The 25,000-nt window shown below is 27.1% G+C and overlaps 1 protein-coding gene across 1 annotated transcript in view; it reads left to right on the plus strand.

The window, feature by feature from the left end:
* Positions 1–25,000, plus strand: part of LOC133645511 (glycerol-3-phosphate acyltransferase 4-like) — a 27,732-nt gene that overhangs the window by 1,393 nt on the left and 1,339 nt on the right. Inside the window, exons 2-9 of the mRNA XM_062040344.1 lie at positions 9,578–9,863; positions 9,934–10,008; positions 13,107–13,196; positions 13,450–13,543; positions 13,624–13,739; positions 18,179–18,234; positions 18,304–18,389; positions 18,463–18,591. Of these exons, the coding sequence (XP_061896328.1) occupies positions 9,661–9,863; positions 9,934–10,008; positions 13,107–13,196; positions 13,450–13,543; positions 13,624–13,739; positions 18,179–18,234; positions 18,304–18,389; positions 18,463–18,591 (849 nt within the window). The 5' untranslated portion in view covers positions 9,578–9,660. The remainder of the gene's footprint in view (positions 1–9,577; positions 9,864–9,933; positions 10,009–13,106; positions 13,197–13,449; positions 13,544–13,623; positions 13,740–18,178; positions 18,235–18,303; positions 18,390–18,462; positions 18,592–25,000) is intronic.

Raw genomic sequence — 25,000 nt, forward strand, 5'->3', positions numbered from 1 at the left:
CATTAGAACACTGGAGTGATAGTTGCTGGAAATGGGCCTCTATACACCTATGTAGATATTGCACCAAAAAGCAGACATTTGCAGCTAGAATAGTCATTTACCACATTAGCAATGTATAGAGTGTATTTCTTTAAAGTTAAGACTAGTTTAAAGTTATCTTCATTGAAAAGTACAGTGCTTTTCCTTCAAAAATAAGGACATTTCAATGTGACCCCAAACTTTTGAACGGTAGTGTATATATATATATATATATATATTAGAGTCTCACAGATTTTTTTACTCAAAATATACTAATAGTACACCTTTAGTATATTTGTGTATTTTAAATTGTTTGTTTATTATTATGATTGTTTGTTTGGTTCAAGAAATTAAAGCGTTTTCAATATGTGATCCCACCAATGTCCACTAGGGGAAAGACACAGCTGGTCAAGTACTGTAATAAACTTAGGACTCATGCTACTTGATGCGCTCTCGAAATGAAGATGATTATTCTCCTCATTAAGGTCACATGTTGACTCTTTCATTTTGTGAGCGTTGATGAAATCCAGAGAGACGACTTTGTGTCTTTCTTCATCCCATGAGGACAAGATGAGACTCCCCCAACACTCTGGGGAGGGAAAGACCAAATCCTTTGCTCCCGGGAACAACATCTGTCATGTGGATGCTCCCGGGAGGCCGACACAGCATCTGTCTTTTCAGGACACAATTTTAGATCAGACCCTATTATATAGAACTTAGTGTCAAAATGCTGCACAATTTAAACTTTTTACCTCATAATATTACTTCATAATAATATTCTTGTATTATTAGAATTTTTCAATTTACAATTTATTTGAAAAAATGCACCCTTTTCCTGATGATTCTCCTAAATATGGATGTTTATTCTAACTAAATGTTGACATTTTTCGCCACGTAATTACGTGACAATCTGAACTTTATCCGACCATATTACTTCATCTTATTCTAATATTATTACACATTTATTCTGGTGAAGTTACCCCACATTTCTCGGAATATTCAGACTATTCTCCTCTGCTTAAATTATTTTTTATTTTTGTATTTTTTTAAAATTCATTTTATTACAATTTTATTCTGGTAAAAAAAAATAAGATTTTTTTAATGTAACATTTAGAACACAGCTTCTGAACAAAATATTATGATTGTTTTTTCTCTTTGCACCCACATAATATTCAAGAGTATTTTTTGTCAGTGTTACTTTAACCATGTGAAATTCACTTATTTATTGACATTTTATTACAGTTTTATTCTTGTAAAAAGTATGACTTTTTTCCATGTAACATTCTGACCACAGATTTTTTAAATAAATAGGAATTTAAAAAAAAGTTTTAATCAAAATTTATATACAGGAGTATTTTATATTAATATTACTTTATTCCTTAGAAATTTTTAAATTTTTAATTTCATTACAATTTAATTCTCGTAAAAATATAATTTTTTTCACGTAACATTTCAACCGCAGCTTCTGAAAAAATATATTATTTTTTTCTCTTTCCAGCCACATAATATTAAGGAGTATTTTCTGTCAATATTACTTTATCCTTGTTAAATTCAGACTTAATTCCTGTCATTTTATTATAGTTGTATTTTTATTTTAAAAAATACGATTTTTTTAATGTAACATTTAGAACACAGCTTCTGAACAAAATATTATGATTGTTTTTTCTCTTTGCAGCCACATAATATTCAAGAGTATTTTCTGTCAGTGTTACTTTAACCATGTGAAATTCACTTATTTATTGACATTTTATTAGTTTTATTCTTGTAAAAAGTATGACTTTTTTCCATGTAACATTCTGACCACAGATTTTTTTTAAATAAATAGGAATTTTAAAAAAAAGTTTTAATCAACGTTATATTCAAGAGCATTTTACATTACTATTACTTTATTCCTTAGAAATTCTTAAATGTTTCATTTCATTCCAATTTAATTCTCGTAAAAATATAAGTTTTTTCACGTAACAACAATATATTATTTTTTTCTCTTTCCAGCCACATAATATTAAGGAGTATTTTCTGTCAATATTACTTTATCCTTGTTAAATTCAGACTTAATTCCTGTCATTTTATTATAGTTGTATTTTTATTTTAAAAAATACGATTTTTTAATGTAACATTTAGAACACAGCTCCTGAACAAAATATTATGATTGTTTTTTCTCTTTGCAGCCACATAATATTCAAGAGTATTTTCTGTCAGTGTTACTTTAACCATGTGAAATTCACTTATTTATTGACATTTTATTACAGTTTTATTCTTGTAAAAAGTATGACTTTTTTCCATGTAACATTCTGACCACAGATTTTTTTAAATAAATAGGAATTTTAAAAAAAAGTTTTAATCAACGTTATATTCAAGAGTATTTTACATTACTATTACTTTATTCCTTAGAAATTCTTAAATGTTTAATTTCATTCCAATTTAATTCTCGTAAAAATATACGTTTTTTCACGTAACAACAATATATTATTTTTTTCTCTTTCCAGCCACATAATATTAAGGAGTATTTTCTGTCAATATTACTTTATCCTTGTTAAATTCAGACTTATTTCCTGTCATTTTATTACAGTTGTATTTTTGTAAAAAAAAAAAAAAAAAATGTAATTTAACATTTTGAACACAGCTTCTGAACAAAATATTATGATTGTTTTTTGTCTTTGCAGCCACATAATGTTCAAGAGTATTTTATGTCAGTGTTACTTTAACCATGTGAAATTCAGACTTATTTATTGTAATTGTATTACAGTTTTATTATTGTAAAAAGTACAACTTTTTTTCCATGTAACATTCTGACCACAGATTTTTTTAAATAAATAGGAATTTAAAAAAAAAAGTTTTAATCAACGTTATATTCAAGAGTATTTTACATTACTATTACTTTATTCCTTAGAAATTCTTAAATGTTTAATTTCATTCCAATTTAATTCTCGTAAAAATATAAGTTTTTTCACGTAACAACAATATATTATTTTTTTCTCTTTCCAGCCACATAATATTAAGGAGTATTTTCTGTCGATATTACTTTATCCTTGTTAAATTCAGACTTATTTCCTGTCATTTTATTACAGTTGTATTTTTGTAAAAAAAAAAATGTAATGTAACATTTTGAACACAGCTTCTGAACAAAATATTATGATTGTTTTTTGTCTTTGCAGCCACATAATGTTCAAAAGTATTTTATGTCAGTATTACTTTAACCATGTGAAATTCAGACTTATTTATTGTAATTGTATTACAGTTTTATTATTGTAAGAAGTACAACTTTTTTTCCATGTAACATTCTGACCACAGATTTTTTTAAATAAATAGGAATTTAAAAAAAAAGTTTTAATCAACATTTATATACAGGAGTATTTTACATTAATATTACTTTATTCCTTATAAATTTTTAAATGTTTAATTTCATTACAATTTAATTCTCGTAAAAATATAATTTTTTTCACGTAACATTTCAACCGCAGCTTCTGAAAAAATATATTATTTTTTTCTCTTTCCAGCCACATAATATTAAGGAGTATTTTCTGTCAATATTACTTTATCCTTGTTAAATTCAGACTTAATTCCTGTCATTTTATTATAGTTGTATTTTTATTTTAAAAAATACAATTTTTTTAATGTAACATTTAGAACACAGCTTCTGAACAAAATATTATGATTGTTTTTTCTCTTTGCAGCCACATAATATTCAAGAGTATTTTCTGTCAGTGTTACTTTAACCATGTGAAATTCACTTATTTATTGACATTTTATTACAGTTTTATTCTTGTAAAAAGTATGACTTTTTTCCATGTAACATTCTGACCACAGATTTTTTTAAATAAATAGGAATTTAAAAAAAAAGTTTTAATCAACATTTATATACAGGAGTATTTTACATTAATATTACTTTATTCCTTATAAATTTTTAAATGTTTAATTTCATTACAATTTAATTCTCGTAAAAATATAATTTTTTTCACGTAACATTTCAACCGCAGCTTCTGAAAAAATATATTATTTTTTTCTCTTTCCAGCCACATAATATTAAGGAGTATTTTCTGTCAATATTACTTTATCCTTGTTAAATTCAGACTTAATTCCTGTCATTTTATTATAGTTGTATTTTTATTTTAAAAAATACAATTTTTTTAATGTAACATTTAGAACACAGCTTCTGAACAAAATATTATGATTGTTTTTTCTCTTTGCAGCCACATAATATTCAAGAGTATTTTCTGTCAGTGTTACTTTAACCATGTGAAATTCACTTATTTATTGACATTTTATTACAGTTTTATTCTTGTAAAAAGTATGACTTTTTTCCATGTAACATTCTGACCACAGATTTTTTTAAATAAATAGGAATTTTAAAAAAAAGTTTTAATCAATATTTATATACAGGAGTATTTTACATTAATATTACTTTATTCCTTATAAATTTTTAAATGTTTAATTTCATTACAATTTAATTCTCGTAAAAATATCATTTTTTTCACGTAACATTTCAACCGCAGCTTCTGAAAAAATATATTATTTTTTTCTCTTTCCAGCCACATAATATTAAGGAGTATTTTCTGTCAATATTACTTTATCCTTGTTAAATTCAGACTTAATTCCTGTCATTTTATTATAGTTGTATTTTTATTTTTAAAAATACAATTTTTTTAATGTAACATTTAGAACACAGCTTCTGAACAAAATATTATGATTGTTTTTTCTCTTTGCAGCCACATAATATTCAAGAGTATTTTCTGTCAGTGTTACTTTAACCATGTGAAATTCACTTATTTATTGACATTTTATTACAGTTTTATTCTTGTAAAAAGTATGACTTTTTTCCATGTAACATTCTGACCACAGATTTTTTTAAATAAATAGGAATTTTAAAAAAAAGTTTTAATCAAAATTTATATACAGGAGTATTTTACATTACTATTACTTTATTCCTTAGAAATTCTTAAATGTTTAATTTCATTCCAATTTAATTCTCGTAAGAATATAAGTTTTTTCACGTAACATTTCAACCGCAGCTTCTGAAAAAATATATTATTTTTTTCTCTTTCCAGCCACATAATATTAAGGAGTATTTTCTGTCAATATTACTTTATCCTTGTTAAATTCAGACTTATTTCCTGTCATTTTATTATAGTTGTATTTTTGTAAAAAAAAAAAAAAAAAAAACATTTAATGTAACATTTTGAACACAGCTTCTGAACAAAATATTATGATTGTTTTTTGTCTTTGCAGCCACATAATGTTCAAGAGTATTTTATGTCAGTATTACTTCAACCATGTGAAATTCAGACTTATTTATTGTAATTGTATTACAGTTTTATTCTTGTAAAAAGTACAACTTTTTTTCCATGTAACATTCTGACCACAGATTTTTTTTAAATAAATAGGAATTTAAAAAAAAAGTTTTAATCAACGTTATATTCAAGAGTATTTTACATTACTATTACTTTATTCCTTAGAAATTCTTAAATGTTTGATTTCATTCCAATTTAATTCTCTTAAAAATATAATTTTTTTCACGTAACATTTCAACCGCAGCTTCTGAAAAAATATATTATTTTTTTCTCTTTCCAGCCACATAATATTAAGGAGTATTTTCTGTCAATATTACTTTATAGTTGTTAAATTCAGACTTATTTCTTGTCATTTTATTACAGTTGTATTTTTGTAAAGAAAAAAAAAGAAAAAATGTAATGTAACATTTTGAACACAGCTTCTGAACAAAAATTATGATTGTTTTTTGTCTTTGAAGCCACATAATGTTCAAAAGTATTTTATGTCAGTATTATTTTAACCATGTGGATTCAGACTTATTTATTGTAATTGTATTACAGTTTTATTATTGTAAAAAGTACAACTTTTTTTCCATGTAACATTCTGACCACAGATTTTTTTAAATAAATAGGAATTTTAAAAAAAAAGTTTTAATCAACGTTATATTCAAGAGTATTTTACATTACTATTACTTTATTCCTTAGAAATTCTTAAATGTTTCATTTCATTCCAATTTAATTCTCGTAAAAATATAAGTTTTTTCACGTAACAACAATATATTATTTTTTTCTCTTTCCAGCCACATAATATTAAGGAGTATTTTCTGTCAATATTACTTTATCCTTGTTAAATTCAGACTTATTTCCTGTCATTTTATTATAGTTGTATTTTTGTAAAAAAAAAAAAAAAAAAAATTTAATGTAACATTTAGAACACAGCTTCTGAACAAAATACTATGATTGTTTTTTGTCTTTGCAGCCACATAATGTTCAAAAGTATTTTATGTCAGTATTACTTTAACCATGAGAAATTCAGACTTATTTATTGTAATTGTATTACAGTTTTATTATTGTAAAAAGTACAACTTTTTTTCCATGTAACATTCTGACCACAGATTTTTTTAAATAAATGGGAATTTAAAAAAAAAGTTTTAATCAACGTTATATTCAAGAGTATTTTACATTACTATTACTTTATTCCTTAGAAATTCTTAAATGTTTCATTTCATTCCAATTTAATTCTCTTAAAAATATAAGTTTTTTCACGTAACAATATATTATTTTTTTCTCTTTCCAGCCACATAATATTAAGGAGTATTTTCTGTCAATATTACTTTATCCTTGTTAAATTCAGACTTATTTCCTGTCATTTTATTACAGTTGTATTTTTGTAAAAAAAATAATAAAAAAAATGTAATGTAACATTTTGAACACAGCTTCTGAACAAAATATTATGATTGTTTTTTCTCTTTGCAGCCACATAATGTTCAAGAGTATTTTATGTTAGTATTACTTTAACCATGTGAAATTCAGACTTATTTATTGTAATTGTATTACAGTTTTATTGTTGTAAGAAGTACAACTTTTTTTCCATGTAACATTCTGACCAAAGATTTTTAAATAAATTAGGAATTGTTTGTATTTTTTAATCCACGTTATATTCAGGAGTATTTTAAGTTACTATTTCTTTAATCCTGAGAAAATCTTACATTTTTCATGTCATTACAATTTAATTTTCGTAAAAATATGTATTTTTTTCACGTAACATTTCAACCACAGCTTCTGAAAAAATACATTATTTTTTTTGTCTTTGCAGCCACATAATATTCAGGAGTATTTTCTGTCAATATTACTTAATGCTTTGTTAAATTCAGACTTATTTCCTGTCATTTTATCACAAATGTATTCTCGTAAAAAGTACGACTTTTTCCGACATTCTAACCACAGCTTTATAGAATAAATGGGATGGTTTCCTTTTAATCCACGTGATATTCAGGAGTATTTTACATCAATATTACTTTATTCCTGACAAATTCTGACTTATTTAATTTCATTTACAATTTCACTTTCGTAAAAATTTTAAATTTTAATGTAACATCCAAACCCCAGCTTCGCGTGTAAGTGTCTGGAAAACAATTGATTTAAGTCATAAGTTAAATGTTGGCGTTGAGCTCGACATGTAGTCTCTTCTCAAGGATAGGGCTATCACTTTTGCATTCCAAGTCCCAATTAGGGCCTCTTTCCTACGAGAAGTGATCAAATCCACCTGCGAATATCATACTAAGGGGCCTTATCTTATTATGTGCTCAAACTGAAATACCACTATTTACTTAAACTTGGTGATTCTAATTCTCTTAGGTGAGTATAAACCTTCACCGTAAGCAAAACATAATATGAGTTGATTAATTCACTTCACTGACACATTTATTTTCACTTTATTACAAATTAATTCTCGTAAAAATGTATGTATTTTTTCAGCAAAAAATAGATACTTTTTAGATGATAAAAAATCCATATATTTTCAAGAAAAAAAAATAACCCCCCAAAAAAACAACACATTTATTGAGGTTTTTTTATTTTATTTTTTAAATAGATAAAAAAATAAACCTTCTCACACACCTTCTCATTCAATGCGTTTTCTTTATTTTCATGACTATTTACATTGTAGATTGTCACTGAAGGCATCAAAACTATGAATGAACACATGTGGAGTTATGTACTTAACAAGAAAAGGTGAAATAACTGAAAACCTGTTTCATATTCTAGTTTCTTCAAAATAGCCACCCTTTGCTCTGATTACTTTTTCGCACACTCTTGGCATTCTCTCGATGACCTTCAAGAGGTAGTCACCTGAAATGGTTTTCACTTCACAGGTGTGCTTGAAGCTCATGGAGAGAATGCCAAGAGTGTGCAAAGCAGTAATCGGAGCAAAGGGTGGCTATTTTGAAGAAACTAGAATACAAAACATGTTTTTTCCATTATTTCACCTTTTTTTGTTAAGTACATAACTCCACATGTGTTCATTCATAGATTTGATGCCTTCAGTGACAATCAACAATGTCATGAATATGTATATATATATATAAGTCATGAATATATACACTACCGTTCAAAAGTTTGGGGTCACATTGAAATGTCCTTATTTTTGAATGAATAGTACTGTACTTTTTAATGAAGATAACTTTAAATTAGTCTTAACTTTAAAGAAATACACTCTATACATTGCTAATGTGGTAAATGACTATTCTAGCTGCAAATGTCTGGTTTTTGGTGCAATATCTACATAGGTGTATAGAGGCCCATTTCCAGCAACTATCACTCCAGTGTTCTAATGGTACAATGTGTTTGCTCATTGGCTCAGAAGGCTAATTGATGATTAGAAAACCCTTGTGCAATCATGTTCACACATCTGAAAACAGTTTAGCTCGTTACAGAAGCTACAAAACTGACCTTCCTTTGAGCAGATTGAGTTTCTGGAGCATCACATTTGTGGGGTCAATTAAACGCTCAAAATGGCCAGAAAAAGAGAACTTCCATCTGAAACTCGACAGTCTATTCTTGTTCTTAGAAATGAAGGCTATTCCACAAAATTGTTTGGGTGACCCCAAACTTTTGAACGGTAGTGTATATATATATATATTTATTTTTTTTTATTTTTTTTTAAATTTAAGTCCTATTTAAAAAAAAAAAAAAAAAGTTGTAAATTTTGGAGGATAAAAAGTCAGTCATGAATATATATATATATATATATATATATATATATATATATATATATATATATATATATATATATATATATATATATATATATATATATATATATATATATATATATATATATATATATATATATATATATATTTATTTATTAAATTTAAAAAAAAAATGTTAAGTCCTATTTAAAAAAAAAAAGTTGTAAATTTTGGAGGATAAAAAGTCAGTCATGAATATATACATATATATATATATATATATATATATATATATATATATATATATATATATATATATATATATATATATATATATATATTTATTTATTTATTTTTTTTTTAAGTCCTATTTAAAAAAATTTAAAAAGTTGTACATTTTGGAGGATAAAAAGTCAGATTTATTTCCAAGAACATTTTCTGACGTATTTATTTTTTTATTTTGAATGTAGATGGGCAGCAAAGAACAGAATCATGTCGTCCATAAAGCACACAGCCATGGTACAGTAGTCTGAAATCCAATATTGTATTCATGTCTCCTTGCAATCCCTCGAATGAAGTTTCTTGTACTGTCCCTCACAGTGGACATCATCGCCAAAAAGGAGCCATCTTTCCAGCAGGACGTCCAGCAGTTCGGGGCCTCCGCTGGCCGCCACCACTTCAAGATGGCCGACGTCCTCCACTTCTGCCGCAGAGGAGTGGAGTGCATCGTGGACGACGACGTCACCAAGCGCTTCTCGGCCCAGGAGTTGGACACCTGGAACTTGCTGACGAGGAGCAGCTCCAACTTCCACAAGATCAGCATGAGGCTCAGCGTGCTGTGGGGGGTCGGCGTCCTCCTGCGCTATGGCGTCCTGCTGCCTCTCAGGTCTGGAAGACAAAAGTCCGAAGAAAATGTGGAAGTTTGATTTAAAATGTGTTTGTTTTCATCACCGCAGGCTGACTGTAGCAGTGACTGGCATACAGCTGCTCTTTCTCTTCACCGCCATCGTGGCTTGTTTACCAAACAGAGAGTAAGTAGCCACCAGAGGGCGCCGTTTCACCTTTTACACTTCATTGTTCCTCTTTGTAGGACTAAACGATATAAGAATACTTTTGTACATGCTGCCATCACACGCTTAAATAAGGCTATCACATGGTGAATTTATGTATTTATTATACCATAGCACTTTAATCACAATTATTTTATTGGTTTATTAGGTATTATATTGTATTGTTCTACAGTGTCCCTGTATACTGATGATCATTTGTAGATTTTTTAAATGTTTTTATGTTTTATATGAGTTGTGTTTGCTTGCTTCATTCTGTTTTGACGCTAAATTACAAATGTCTGCACAACTGTTTTACCTCTGGTTACCATTAAAGAAACGTTGACCTTGACCTTGACCTTATTACATATAGCGCACTACTTGTTGTATTAAAGCCATTTTAAAATGATAAACAAATAATTATACTACCAGAATAAAGTCATAATTTTGATGCAAAATTACTTGTATTTTTAATATACAGTATATATATATATATATATATATATATATATATATATATATATATATATATATATATATATATATATATATATATATATATATATATATATATATATATATATATATATATATATATATATATATATATATAATTATTATTTTATTTTTATTTTTTTTCGGAATACAAATCATTATTATATGAGATCAAAGTATTTTTAAAAAAGATTGATGTATTTTCAAAAACAGTATATTTGTATGAAAACATTCTTCAGTTTTCTGGTATTTTCTAGGGGAAAAAGTATTTTCAGAACAAAAATACAATAATGTCAAATAATTTTAGAGAATCAAAGTATTTTATTTATTTATTTATTTATTTTTCTCAAAATACAAATCAGAATTGTATGAGAACAAAGTATTAAAAAAAACAACATTCATATATTTTCAAAAACAGTATAATTATATAAGAATATATTTTAGTTTTCTGGTATTTTCTTGGGGAAAAAATGTTTTCAGCACAAAAATACAATAATGTCAAATAATTTTAGAGAATTAAAGTATTTTATTTATTTATTTTTCTCAAAATACAAATCAGAATAATATGGGAACAAAGTATTAAAAAAAAAACATTCATATATTTTCAAAAACAGTATAATTATATAAGAATATATTTTAGTTTTCTGGTATTTTCTTGGGGAAAAAATGTTTTCAGCACAAAAATACAATAATGTCAAATAATTTTAGAGAATGAAAGTATTTTATTTCTTTTTCTTTTTTTTTCAATAAAAATCATAATTATATGAGAACAAAGTATTTAAAAAACAACATTCATATATTTTCAAAAACAGTATAATTACGGTATATAACAATATATTTTAGTTTTCTGGTGTTTTCTTGGGGAAAGAGTGTTTTCAGCACAAAAATACAATAATGTCAAATAATTTTTGAGAAATAACTTTTTTTATTTTTATTTGTATCTTTTTCAAAAAGGCTTGTTTAAAAAAAAATTAAGAATGATCTGAAGTACATTTGAAGAGAATAAGGGCAATTAGGTGAAAAAAACTGTTGTATGTTCAAGAAAAAAGTACTCTTTTTACAAAATGTTTTTAGAGCAAATTAGTTGTATCTTTTTTAGGGAAAATATAGATTTTCAAGAAAAATGATAATGGGGATAAATATATTTTTTTTCTATTTCATTTTTATAGAATACATGTAAAAATTGGCAGTGCAAATAAATTGTCAATTACTGACTAATAATTGGATTACTTTCACAGTAACATTTACAGTAATTTACTGTGAAGTTAAATGCTGTGAAATATAAGGGCACTGTATTTTTTTTAAATACTTTTTTGTTACGGTAAATTTGACTACAGTATTTTACTGTGAAATAATTCCGGTAAATGCTGTGAAATTCTGGACATTTACTGTATGATTTTTTTTTTTAATAATCTTGTAAAAAATAAAGTAATATTATTTGAGAGGGAAAACGTTCAAAGTGGCATATTTTTGTGGAAGAAAAGTATTTGAAAATAAATTATATTCTTAAGAAAGAAGTCATATTTTCACAACATAAAAATAATAGTCTTTTGAGAATAAAGTCTTTTTTTTTTTCAAGGAAATGAATTGTATGGTTTTGAGGGAGAAAATAAAAAATATAAAAATTAGGAAAGATGAATAAGCTTATGATATATGCAATGGTGTTAAAAAATGCAACACACCAGGCTGTGAAGCTCATTTAACTACATTATCATCTATTTCAAAATTGCAATACTCTGTTTTAAATGTAAAACATGTCAGTAATGGTATCATGATCTGAGGTTTCTGCAGTTTATTACTACACACTAAAAAATTCTGGGTTATTTTGATAACCCAATTTATGAGTTGCGAGTGTTGGCTTAAATTTTGGAGTAATTTTTATGAAGAACTATCAATTTTTTGGGTTACAAGGGTATTATTTTAACAACATTTCTGGGTTTTCAAAACTATGACCCATTTTTGGGTTGTTTTTCAATGAGTAAAAGGCTTTTTTTTTCATTAAAAAGTTACTTTTTTCTTGAAGGGAATTTTGTCATTAACATTATTTACAATCAGACATCTTATCTACATGAAAATATTACAGCATGCTGTATAGAACTACTATAAACCATAGACGGTAATTATTGTAAAAAAAAAAAAAAAATGTCACTCATATCTTGCTTTTGAGTATATTTTAATGGTATAAAAATACTTTTGACCAGTAGTTGTGAAGGAGTAGGACAAACCAGCAGTAAAATGTATCATTTTTAACCAACTATTGGGTCAAGGAGCGCTAAATAACCCAACATTGTAGTGAGCCTTGTGTTAAATAAATTCAACCCAATAGTTGGGTTATGAATCAACCAACATTGAGTTAGCATAACTCAACTTTTGGGTTAAATAATTCAATGCAAAAGTTGGGTTGAAAAAATTAACCCAAAATGTTGAGTCAAAATAACTCAAATAAGGGGTTTGCCCTTTTTTTGAACCAGCATTTGGGTTAAAATTGGGTTATTTTTTAACCCAACATTTTTTTAGTGTGTACTAAATTATTAAATTTTACTTTAAGATGCTCATGCCTCTCTTTGTGTGTGTCGACGTGGGTTCAGGCTGAGAGTTTACCTGACTGAGAAGGTCCATGGAGTTTGTTACCACCTCTGTGCAAGATCCATCTCAGCCATTATCACCTATCACAACAGGTAGACATCATAACAATAAACACCTACTATTATAAGTTACACTCCAAAGTGTGTGTGGTACTTTCACAACAACACTACAATGTGTGTGTGTGTGTGTGTGTGTGTGTGTGTGTGTGTGTGTGTGTGTGTGTGTGTGTGTGTGTGTGTGTGTGTGTGTGTGTGTGTGTGTGTGTGTGTGTGTGTGTGTGTGTGTGTGTGTGTGTGTGTGTGTGTGTGTGTGTGTGTGTGTGTGTGTGTGTGTGCTTCATTTCAGAGAGAACAAACCAAAGAGTGGGGGGATTTGTGTAGCCAATCACACAACACCTATTGACGTCATCATCTTGGCCAACGATGGCTGCTACTCCCTGGTACGACAACAATATTTATGAATATAAAATCCACAGACGAGTGTATGTACACGCGTGGACATTTTGTCCACTTGCCTCAGGTGGGACAGCTGCATGGTGGACTCATGGGAATGATCCAGAAAGCCATGGTTAGATCTTCGCCACACATCTGGTTTGACAGAGCACAAATGAAAGACCGACATCTAGTGGCCAAAAGGTGCAACTACAACATCAGCACAACTGCTCACAATCCCTTTTTTTTTACCTTTTTTTTTTAAACTCCTATTTTTGTATTTACTTTGTCATTACAAATGTAATTCAGCTAGCAATACTAGATGTTATCTAATTACTTTTTATTTAATTATCAATACATGTTTTCTTAATTATTGTAATAATAAGTAATATATATACAAAACATTTAAAAAAATAGGAATTACATTTTAAAAATGTTTTCCAAAAAATCCTCATCAAAATAGTATTTTTCATTTTAATTTACTATTTAAAATATCACTATGGGACAAGGTATTAGCTATAACATATTATTATTTAATGGTTTTATCATCAATATGTATTTTCTTTAGAATTAACGATAATAAGTAAAATATATACATCATGACAAAATAGAGATGCAATTTGAAACATTAAAAAAAAATCTTATCAAAATGTCGTTTTAATTTACCATTTAAAATAGTATCAATAAGGGACAGAGTATTAACTACTTGATGTTATTTAGTTATTTTGTATTTAATTATCAATAAATATGTTCTTAATTATTGTAAAAATTAGTAATAAATATATATATATATATATATATATATATATATATATATATATATATATATATATATATATATATATATATATATATATATATATATACAGTAAATTGAATAAAAATAAGAATTACATTTTAAAAAACTGTTTCCAAAAAATCCTTATCAAAATAGTATTTTTCATTTTAATTTACTATTTAAAATATCACTATGGGACAAGGTATTAACTATAACATATTATTATTTAATGGTTTTATCATCAATACGTATTTTCTTTAGAATTAACGATAATAAGTAAAGTATATACATCATGACAAAATAGAGATGCAATTTGAAACATTAAAAAAAAAATCTTATCAAAATGTCGTTTTAATTTACCATTTAAAATATTATCAATAAGGGACAGAGTATTAACTACTTGATGTTATTTAGTTATTTTGTATTTAATTATCAATAAATATGTTCTTAATTATTGTAAAAATTAGTAATATATATATATATATATATATATATATATATATATATATATATATATATATATATATACAGTAAATTGAACAAAAATAAGAATTACATTTTAAAAAACTGTTTCCAAAAAATCCTTATCAAAATAGTATTTTTCATTTTAATTTACTATTTAAAATATCACTATGGGACAAGGTATTAACTATAACATATTATTATTTAATGGTTTTATTATCAATATGTATTTTCTTTAGAATTAACGATAATAAGTAAAGTATATACATCATGACAAAATAGAGATGCAATTTGAAACATTAAAAAAAAATCTTATCAAAATGTCGTTTTAATTTACCATTTAAAATATTATCAATAAGGGACAGAGTATTAACTACTTGATGTTATTTAGTTATTTTGTATTTAATTATCAATAAATATGTTCTTTATTATTGTAAAAATTAGTAATATATATATACAGTAAATTGAACAAAAATACGAATTACATTTTAAAAAAATTTATTTTTCGTTTTAATTTACTATTTAAAATATCAATATCGGACAAGGTATTAGCTATAACATATTATTATTTAATGGTTTTATTATCAATGATTATTTTCTTAAGAATTAACAATAATAAGTAAAATATATACATTATGAAAAAATAGAGATGCATTTTGAAACATAAAAAAAATCTTAGCAAAATATCAATTTAATTTACCATTTAAAATATCATCAATAACGGACAGAGTATTAAACATAAGGTATTATTTAATTATCAATACATATTTTCTTGATTATTCTAATAATAACTATTATTAAACAAAAATAGGAATTACATTTGAAAAAACTGTTTTCAAAAAAAAAAACATTATCAAAATAGTATTTTTCATTTTAATTTACTATTTAAAATATTAATATGGGACAAGGTATTAACTTTAACATATTATTATTTAATGGTTTTATTATCAATGATTATTTTCTAATAAGTAAAATATATACATTATGAACAAATAAAGTTGCAATTTAAAACATTTTTTTTAAAAATCATCAAAATTCTATTTTAATTTACTATTTAAAATATTATCAATAAGGAACCGAGTATTATCCATAAGATATTATTTATTTATCAATATATTTTTTTTTTTAGAATTGTAAAAAGGAAAATATATACAATATGAAAAAAACGGAGTTGCAATTTGAAACATTGAAAAAAATTCTTATTTTAATTTGCTATTTAAAATATTATCAATATAGGACGGGGTATTAACATAAGATATTATTTAATTATCAATAGATATTTTCTTCATTATTGTAATAATAAGTACTATATATATAATAAATTAAACAAAAATAGGAATTACATTTTAAAAAACTGTTTCCAAAAAAATCCTTATCAAAATAGTATTTTGCATTTTAATTTACTATTTAAAATATCATCAATATGGGACAAAGTATTAACTACAACATATTATTATTTAGTGGTTTTATTATCAATAATGATTCTATTTATAATTAATAAGTAAAATATACACATTATGAAAAAATAGAGATGCAATTTGAAACATAAAAAAAAAATCTTATCAAAATGTCATTTTAATATACCATTTAAAATATTATCAATAAGGGAGGGAGTATTCACCATAAGATATTATTTAATTATCAATAATATTTTGTTTTACAATTGTAATAAGTAAAATATATACAATATGAAAAAATAGAGTTTAAATTTGAAACGTAAAAAAAAAAAATATTATTTTAATTTACTATTGAAAATATTATCAATGTATGACGGGGTATTAACATACGATATTATTTAATTATCAATAAATATTTTCTTAATATTTTTAATAATAGGTCATATACAGTATATACAATAAATTAAACAAAAATAGGAATTACATTTTAAAAAACTGTTTCCAAAAATATCCTTATCAAAATAGTATTTTGCGTTTTAATTTACTATTTAAAATATCATCAATATGGGACAAAGTATTAACTACAACATATTATTATTTAATGGTTTTATCATCAATAATGATTCTATTTAGAATTAATAAGTAAAATATACACATTATGAAAAAATAGAGATGCAAGTTGAAACATTAAAAAAAATCTTATCAAGATGTCAATTTTAATTTACCATTTAAAATATTATCAATAAGGAAGGGAGTATTCACCATAAGATATGATTTAATTATCAATATTTACAATTGTAATAAGTAAAATATATACAATATGAAAAAATAGAGTTTAAATTTGAAACGTAAAAAAAAAACATTATTTTAATTTACTATTGAAAATATTATCAATATATGACGGGGTATTAACATACGATATTATTTAATTATCAATAAATATTTTCTTAATATTTTAAATAAACATTGATTGATTGATTGATTAATAATAAGTCATATACAGTATATACAATAAATTAAACAAAAATAGGAATTACATTTTAAAAAACTGTTTCCAAAAATATCCTTATCAAAATAGTATTTTGCGTTTTAATTTACTATTTAAAATATCATCAATATGGGACAAAGTATTAACTACAACATATTATTATTTAATGGTTTTATCATCAATAGTGATTCTATTTAGAATTAATAAGTAAAATATACACATTATGAAAAAATAGAGATGCAATTTGAAACATTAAAAAAAATCTTATCAAAATGTCATTTTAATTTACCATTTAAAATATTATCAATAAGGGAGGGAGTATTAACCATAAGCTATTATTTGATTATCAATAATATATTTTTTTAGAATTGTAATAAGTAAAATATATACAATATGAAAAAATAGAGTTGCAATTTGAAACATTAAAAAAAAAATTAATTTTAATTTACTATTGAAAATATTATCAATATATGACAGGATATTAACATACGATATTATTTAATAATCAATAATAATTTTCTTTAGAAACATTGTGGCTTGTGCAGCCCTTTGAGACACTTGTGACTAAGGGCTATATAAATAAACTTTGATTGATTGACTGATTAGAATTGTAATAAGTAAAATACATTACATTTGAAAAAATAGAGATGCAATTTTAAACATTTAAAAAAAGGACAGATATAATGCAAGGTGGACAAAAAGTAACATTCTCACACTCAAAAATTTTAATTCAAAAATTAAAAGAAGGACAAAGATTTAAAAGAAGTTTAAGCCACATTCTCTTGTATAAAAATGAAACAAAACAATGTAAAATTGGAATAAAAACAAAAAAAAATAGGACACCATGTAAAAGGAGTTAAATCAGCATTGTTATATATATAAAATAACATTGAAAACATAAAATTTCCATAAAAAATGCAATTGTAGAATACATTTTAAATAGGTTAAATTGATACAAGGTATAGCCAGAACAATATAAATAGTGCAAATTGATCCAGTGTACATCATGAACTTCCAGGCTTGGAGAACATGTTGCTGACAAAACCAAACAGCCCATCCTCATCTTTCCTGAGGGTGTGTATGCTACTCCATGAATTCTATGTCGCTTATGCACCTTTATCTAAGCTCATCTTCCCTCTGCAGGAACATGCATCAACAACACGTCAGTGATGATGTTCAAAAAGGGCAGCTTTGAAATCGGCTGCACTGTCCACCCAGTGGCCATCAAGGTGGCCTTTTTGTTCTTCTTCTTCTTCCTTCTGCACCCGGCTGCTGTTTAACACCCATGCATGCATGTTGCAGTATGACCCGCGCTTTGGGGACGCCTTCTGGAACAGCAGCAAGTTTGGCTTGGTCAACTATCTGCTAAGGATGATGAGCAGCTGGGCCATTGTGTGCAGCGTTTGGTACCTGCCGCCCATGAACAGACAGGTAATGGTCGTCACTGCTGAAGAAACATGCATGCAAAAGTTGTTGTTTTTCACAGAAGATACTTTGTGCACACTTTAGTGCGTTTGCCTTAGCGTAATTTTGTCATAAAGAACGTATGAAAAACTATTGGTTTAGATTTCACCAAAATCTTCTAAAAGACACTTTTAAATGGCAGCTTTGGTGATTTATTACATGACATAACTTAAATATTTATGTGTGCTGGGTTTGAATACTGTACATGGGTTGTTTTCATATTTTACCAGTTTAGATTTTACCAAAAGTGCAGCTTTTGTGATACATTACGTGACAAAACTCAAATATTCCAAAGCAAAACGCCATTTTAGCTTGAAAATAGGTTATTTTTGTATTCTGCTATTTTTTGCCACCTTAAATTTCACAAAAAGCTTCTAAAATGTACTTTTTACTTGCAGCTTTGGTGACATAATATGTGATGTAACTCAAATAGTCCAAAACAAAGTGTTGTTTTTGTTGCAATATAAGGTTATTTCTATAATCTGCTATTTTTTGCCACCTTAAATTTCACAAAAAGCTTCTAAAATATTAATCAATGTTTATTTATATAGCCCTAAATCACGAGTGTCTCAAAGGGCTGCACAGGCAAAATGCCATCTTAGCATGAAAATAGGTTATTTTTGTATTCTGCTATTTTTTGCCACCTTAAATTTCAACAAAAAGCTTCTAAAATATCAATCAATCAATCAATGTTTATTTATATAGCCCTAAATCCAGAGTGTCTCAAAGGGCTGCACAGGCAAAATGCCATTTTAGCATGAAAATAGGTTATTTTTGTATTCTGCTATTTTTTGCCACCTTAAATTTCAACAAAAAGCTTCTAAAATGTACTTTTTACTTGCAGCTTTGGTGACATAATATGTGATGTAACTCAAATAGTCCAAAACAAAGTGTTGTTTTTGTTGCAATATAAGGTTATTTCTATAATCTGCTATTTTTTGCCACCTTAAATTTCACAAAAAGCTTCTAAAATATCAATCAATGTTTATTTATATAGCCCTAAATCACGAGTGTCTCAAAGGGCTGCACAGGCAAAATGCCATCTTAGCATGAAAATAGGTTATTTTTGTATTCTGCTATTTTTTGCCACCTTAAATTTCAACAAAAAGCTTCTAAAATATCAATCAATCAATCAATGTTTATTTATATAGCCCTAAATCACGAGTGTCTCAAAGGGCTGCACAGGCAAAATGCCATCTTAGCATGAAAATAGGTTATTTTTGTATTCTGCTATTTTTTGCTACCTTAAATTTCAACAAAAAGCTTCTAAAATGTACTTTTTACTTGCAGCTTTGGTGACATAATATGTGATGTAACTCAAATAGTCCAAAACAAAGTGTTGTTTTTGTTGCAATATAAGGTTATTTCTACAATCTGCTATTTTTTGCCACCTTAAATTTCACAAAAAGCTTCTAAAATGTACTTTTTACTTGCAGCTTTGGTGACATAATATGTGATGTAACTCAAATAGTCCAAAACAAAGTGTTGTTTTTGTTGCAATATAAGGTTATTTCTATAATCTGCTATTTTTTGCCACCTTAAATTTCACAAAAAGCTTCTAAAATATCAATCAATCAATCAATGTTTATTTATACAGCCCTAAATCCAGAGTGTCTCAAAGGGCTGCACAGGCAAAATGCCATTTTAGCATGAAAATAGGTTATTTTTGTATTCTGCTATTTTTTGCCACCTTAAATTTCAACAAAAAGCTTATAAAATGTACTTTTTACTTGCAGCTTTGGTGACATAATATGTGATGTAACTCAAATAGTCCAAAACAAAGTGTTGTTTTTGTTGCAATATAAGGTTATTTCTATAATCTGCTATTTTTTGCCACCTTAAATTTCACAAAAAGCTTCTAAAATATCAATCAATGTTTATTTATATAGCCCTAAATCACGAGTGTCTCAAAGGGCTGCACAGGCAAAATGCCATCTTAGCATGAAAATAGGTTATTTTTGTATTCTGCTATTTTTTGCCACCTTAAATTTCAACAAAAAGCTTCTAAAATATCAATCAATCAATCAATGTTTATTTATATAGCCCTAAATCACGAGTGTCTCAAAGGGCTGCACAGGCAAAATGCCATCTTAGCATGAAAATAGGTTATTTTTGTATTCTGCTATTTTTGGCCACCTTAAATTTCAACAAAAAGCTTCTAAAATGTACTTTTTACTTGCAGCTTTGGTGACATAATATGTGATGTAACTCAAAGAGTCCAAAACAAAGTGTTGTTTTTGTTGCAATATAAGGTTATTTCTATAATCTGCTATTTTTTGCCACCTTAAATTTCAACAAAAAGCTTCTAAAATGTACTTTTTACTTGCAGCTTTGGTGACATAATATGTGATGTAACTCAAATAGTCCAAAACAAAGTGTTGTTTTTGTTGCAATATAAGGTTATTTCTATAATCTGCTATTTTTTGCCACCTTAAATTTCAACAAAAAGCTTCTAAAATATCAATCAATCAACCAATGTTTATTTATATAGCCCTAAATCACGAGTGTCTCAAAGGGCTGCACAGGCAAAATGCCATCTTAGCATGAAAATAGGTTATTTTTGTATTCTGCTATTTTTTGCCACCTTAAATTTCAACAAAAAGCTTCTAAAATGTACTTTTTACTTGCAGCTTTGGTGACATAATATGTGATGTAACTCAAATAGTCCAAAACAAAGTGTTGTTTTTGTTGCAATATAAGGTTATTTCTATAATCTGCTATTTTTTGCCACCTTAAATTTCACAAAAATCTTCTAAAATATCAATCAATGTTTATTTATATAGCCCTAAATCACGAGTGTCTCAAAGGGCTGCACAGGCAAAATGCCATCTTAGCATGAAAATAGGTTATTTTTGTATTCTGCTATTTTTGGCCACCTTAAATTTCAACAAAAAGCTTCTAAAATGTACTTTTTACTTGCAGCTTTGGTGACATAATATGTGAGGTAACTCAAATAGTCCAAAACAAAGTGTTGTTTTTGTTGCAAAATAAGGTTATTTCTATAATCTGCTATTTTTTGCCACCTTAAATTTCACAAAAAGCTTCTAAAATATCAATCAATCAATCAATGTTTATTTATATAGCCCTAAATCACCAGTGTCTCAAAGGGCTGCACAGGCAAAATGCCATTTTAGCATGAAAATAGGTTATTTTTGTATTCTGCTATTTTTGGCCACCTTAAATTTCAACAAAAAGCTTCTAAAATGTACTTTTTACTTGCAGCTTTGGTGACATAATATGTGATGTAACTCAAATAGTCCAAAGCAAAGTGTTGTTTTTGTTGCAAAATAAGGTTATTTCTATAATCTGTTATTTTTTGCCACCTTAAATTTCACAAAAATCTTCTAAAATATCAATCAATCAATCAATGTTTATTTATATAGCCCTAAATCACGAGTGTCTCAAAGGGCTGCACAGGCAAAATGCCATCTTAGCATGAAAATAGGTTATTTTTGTATTCTGCTATTTTTTGCCACCTTAAATTTCAACAAAAAGCTTCTAAAATGTACTTTTTACTTGCAGCTTTGGTGACATAATATGTGATGTAACTCAAAGAGTCCAAAACAAAGTGTTGTTTTTGTTGCAATATAAGGTTATTTCTATAATCTGCTATTTTTTGCCACCTTAAATATCAACAAAAAGCTTCTAAAATGTATTTTTTTACTTGCAGCTTTGGTGACATAATATGTGATGTAACTCAAATAGTCCAAAACAAAGTGTTGTTTTTGTTGCAATATAAGGTTATTTCTACAATCTGCTATTTTTTGCCACCTTAAATTTCACAAAAAGCTTCTAAAATATCAATCAATCAATCAATGTTTATTTATATAGCCCTAAATCACGAGTGTCTCAAAGGGCTGCACAGGCAAAATGCCATCTTAGCATGAAAATAGGTTATTTTTGTATTCTGCTATTTTTGGCCACCTTAAATTTCACAAAAAGCTTATAAAATGTACTTTTTACTTGCAGCTTTGGTGACATAATATGTGATGTAACTCAAATAGTCCAAAACAAAGTGTTGTTTTTGTTGCAATATAAGGTTATTTCTATAATCTGCTATTTTTTCCCACCTTAAATTTCAACAAAAAGCTTCTAAAATGTACTTTTTACTTGCAGCTTTGGTGACATAATATGTGATGTAACTCAAATAGTCCAAAACAAAGTGTTGTTTTTGTTGCAATATAAGGTTATTTCTATAATCTGCTATTTTTTGCCACCTTAAATTTCACAAAAAGCTTCTAAAATATCAATCAATCAATCAATGTTTATTTATATAGCCCTAAATCACGAGTGTCTCAAAGGGCTGCACAGGCAAAATGCCATTTTAGCATGAAAATAGGTTATTTTTGTATTCTGCTATTTTTGGCCACCTTAAATTTCACAAAAAGCTTCTAAAATATACTTTTTACTTGCCACTTTGGTGACATACTGTGTGCTGTAACTGAAATAGTCAAAACCAAAATGTTGTCTTAGTTAGAATATATAGATTATTTATATAATCTGATATTTTTACCACCTTAGATTTCACCAAACACTTCTAAAATATACTTTTGTGAAATACTATGCGACATAACTCAAATATTCTCAACCAAAATGCTGTCTGTTCGATTTGAATTTGTTGTTATTTTTATGTTCTGCTATTTCACCAGTTCAGATTTCACCAAAAGCTTTTAAAATAGACTTTTAACGGTCAGCTTTTGTGACTTATTTACACAGCTGACCGTTAAAAGTATATTTTAAAAGCTTTTGGTGAAATCTGAACTGGTAAAATAGCAGAACATAAAAATAACAATGAATTCAAATCGAGCAGACAGCATTTTGGTTGAGAATATTTGAGTTATGTCACATAGTGTTTCACAAAAGTATATTTTAGAAGTGTTTGGTGAAATCTGAGGTGGTAAAAATATCAGATTATTGAAAAGGTTTTTATTATAATCACTATAACGGTTAATATATTGCGAGAATCGGTTTAAAACGAGAATCAATTCTGGATGGAATCGTCCCACAAAGAATCGGATTGAACTATGAGTTGCCCAAAGATTTATTTGGACTTTCTGTGATTACATAGCAACAGCTGTTTTTAAGGGGAGATGGGGTCGTAAAAAGCTGTTGCACTCGATCACAAAACAGTTCAAGGAAAAGATGCCTGGAGCTTGCGCCAGGTCCTGCTTCCTCTCCGCTTTGTAGATCTCGGGTCAAGACAAGATCTTCCTGTGGATCACAATAGATCAAAGAAACTGACACCTTCATGTCGCTTCCTATCGTACACAGTGGAGTTTTAAAAGCCTTTTGCTTGGTAAGATCAAAGACAGCTTTTCTCTGCTCGCCGGGAACTCATGGGAACAGAAAGTTTTGTGATAACTTAGATACAATTATTCTGACACCATTCACACGTATCATGTTTAGTTTCGTTAGAAGGAAATCTGGTGCGTTTGCTCTGTTAGTGTGGTTACTTTTGGCCAAGTGTGACCATCCTAACCCAGGCCTGTGTAAATAAGTCACAAGAGCTGACCATTAAAAGTATATTTTAAAAGCTTTTGGTGAAATCTGAACTGGTAAAATAGCAGAACATAAAAATAACAATGAATTCAAATCGAGCAGACAGACAAAAGCTTTTAAAATATACTTTTAACGGTTTTAAAGATCTTGTCTTGACCCGACATCTACAAAGCGGAGAGGAAGCAGGACCTGACGCAAGCTCCAGGCATCTTTTCCTTGAACTGTTTTGTGATCGAGTGCAACAGCTTTTTACGACCCCATCGCCCCTTAAAAACAGCTGTTGCTATGTAATCAGAGAAAGTCCAAATAAAAGAGGAGGCGTGCAACCATTTCGTCAGAGCGTGGTGGAGGACTGTACAAGAGTACAGCCCAGACGTTTCTCCTCATGAGCCAAATTGAATCCTGTCTCTGTTTAATTCCTTGCTTCTTGTCTGTTTAATACAGGGGTCACCAACCTTTTTGAAACCAAGAGCTACTTCTTGGGTAGTGATTAATGCGAAGGGCTACCAGTTTGATACACACTTCAATAAATTGCCAGAAATAGCCAATTTGCTCAATTTACCTTTAACTCTGTTATTATTTATAATTAATGATATTTACACTTAATTGAACGGTTTAAAAGAGGAGAAAACACGAAAAAAATGACAATTAAATTTTGAAACATAGTTTATCTTCAATTTCGACTCTATAAAATTCACGATTCAACCCAAAAAAAGAAGAGAAAAACTAGCTAATTCGAATCTTTTTGAAAAAATAAAAAAAATTATTTATGGAACATCATTAGTAATTTTTCCTGATTAAGATTAATTTTAGGATTTTGATGACATGTTTTAAATAGGTTAAAATCCAATCTGCATGTTGTTAGAATATATAACAA

This window comes from Entelurus aequoreus, unplaced genomic scaffold, assembly GCF_033978785.1.
Source record: "Entelurus aequoreus isolate RoL-2023_Sb unplaced genomic scaffold, RoL_Eaeq_v1.1 HiC_scaffold_294, whole genome shotgun sequence".
Lineage (NCBI taxonomy): Eukaryota > Metazoa > Chordata > Actinopteri > Syngnathiformes > Syngnathidae > Entelurus > Entelurus aequoreus.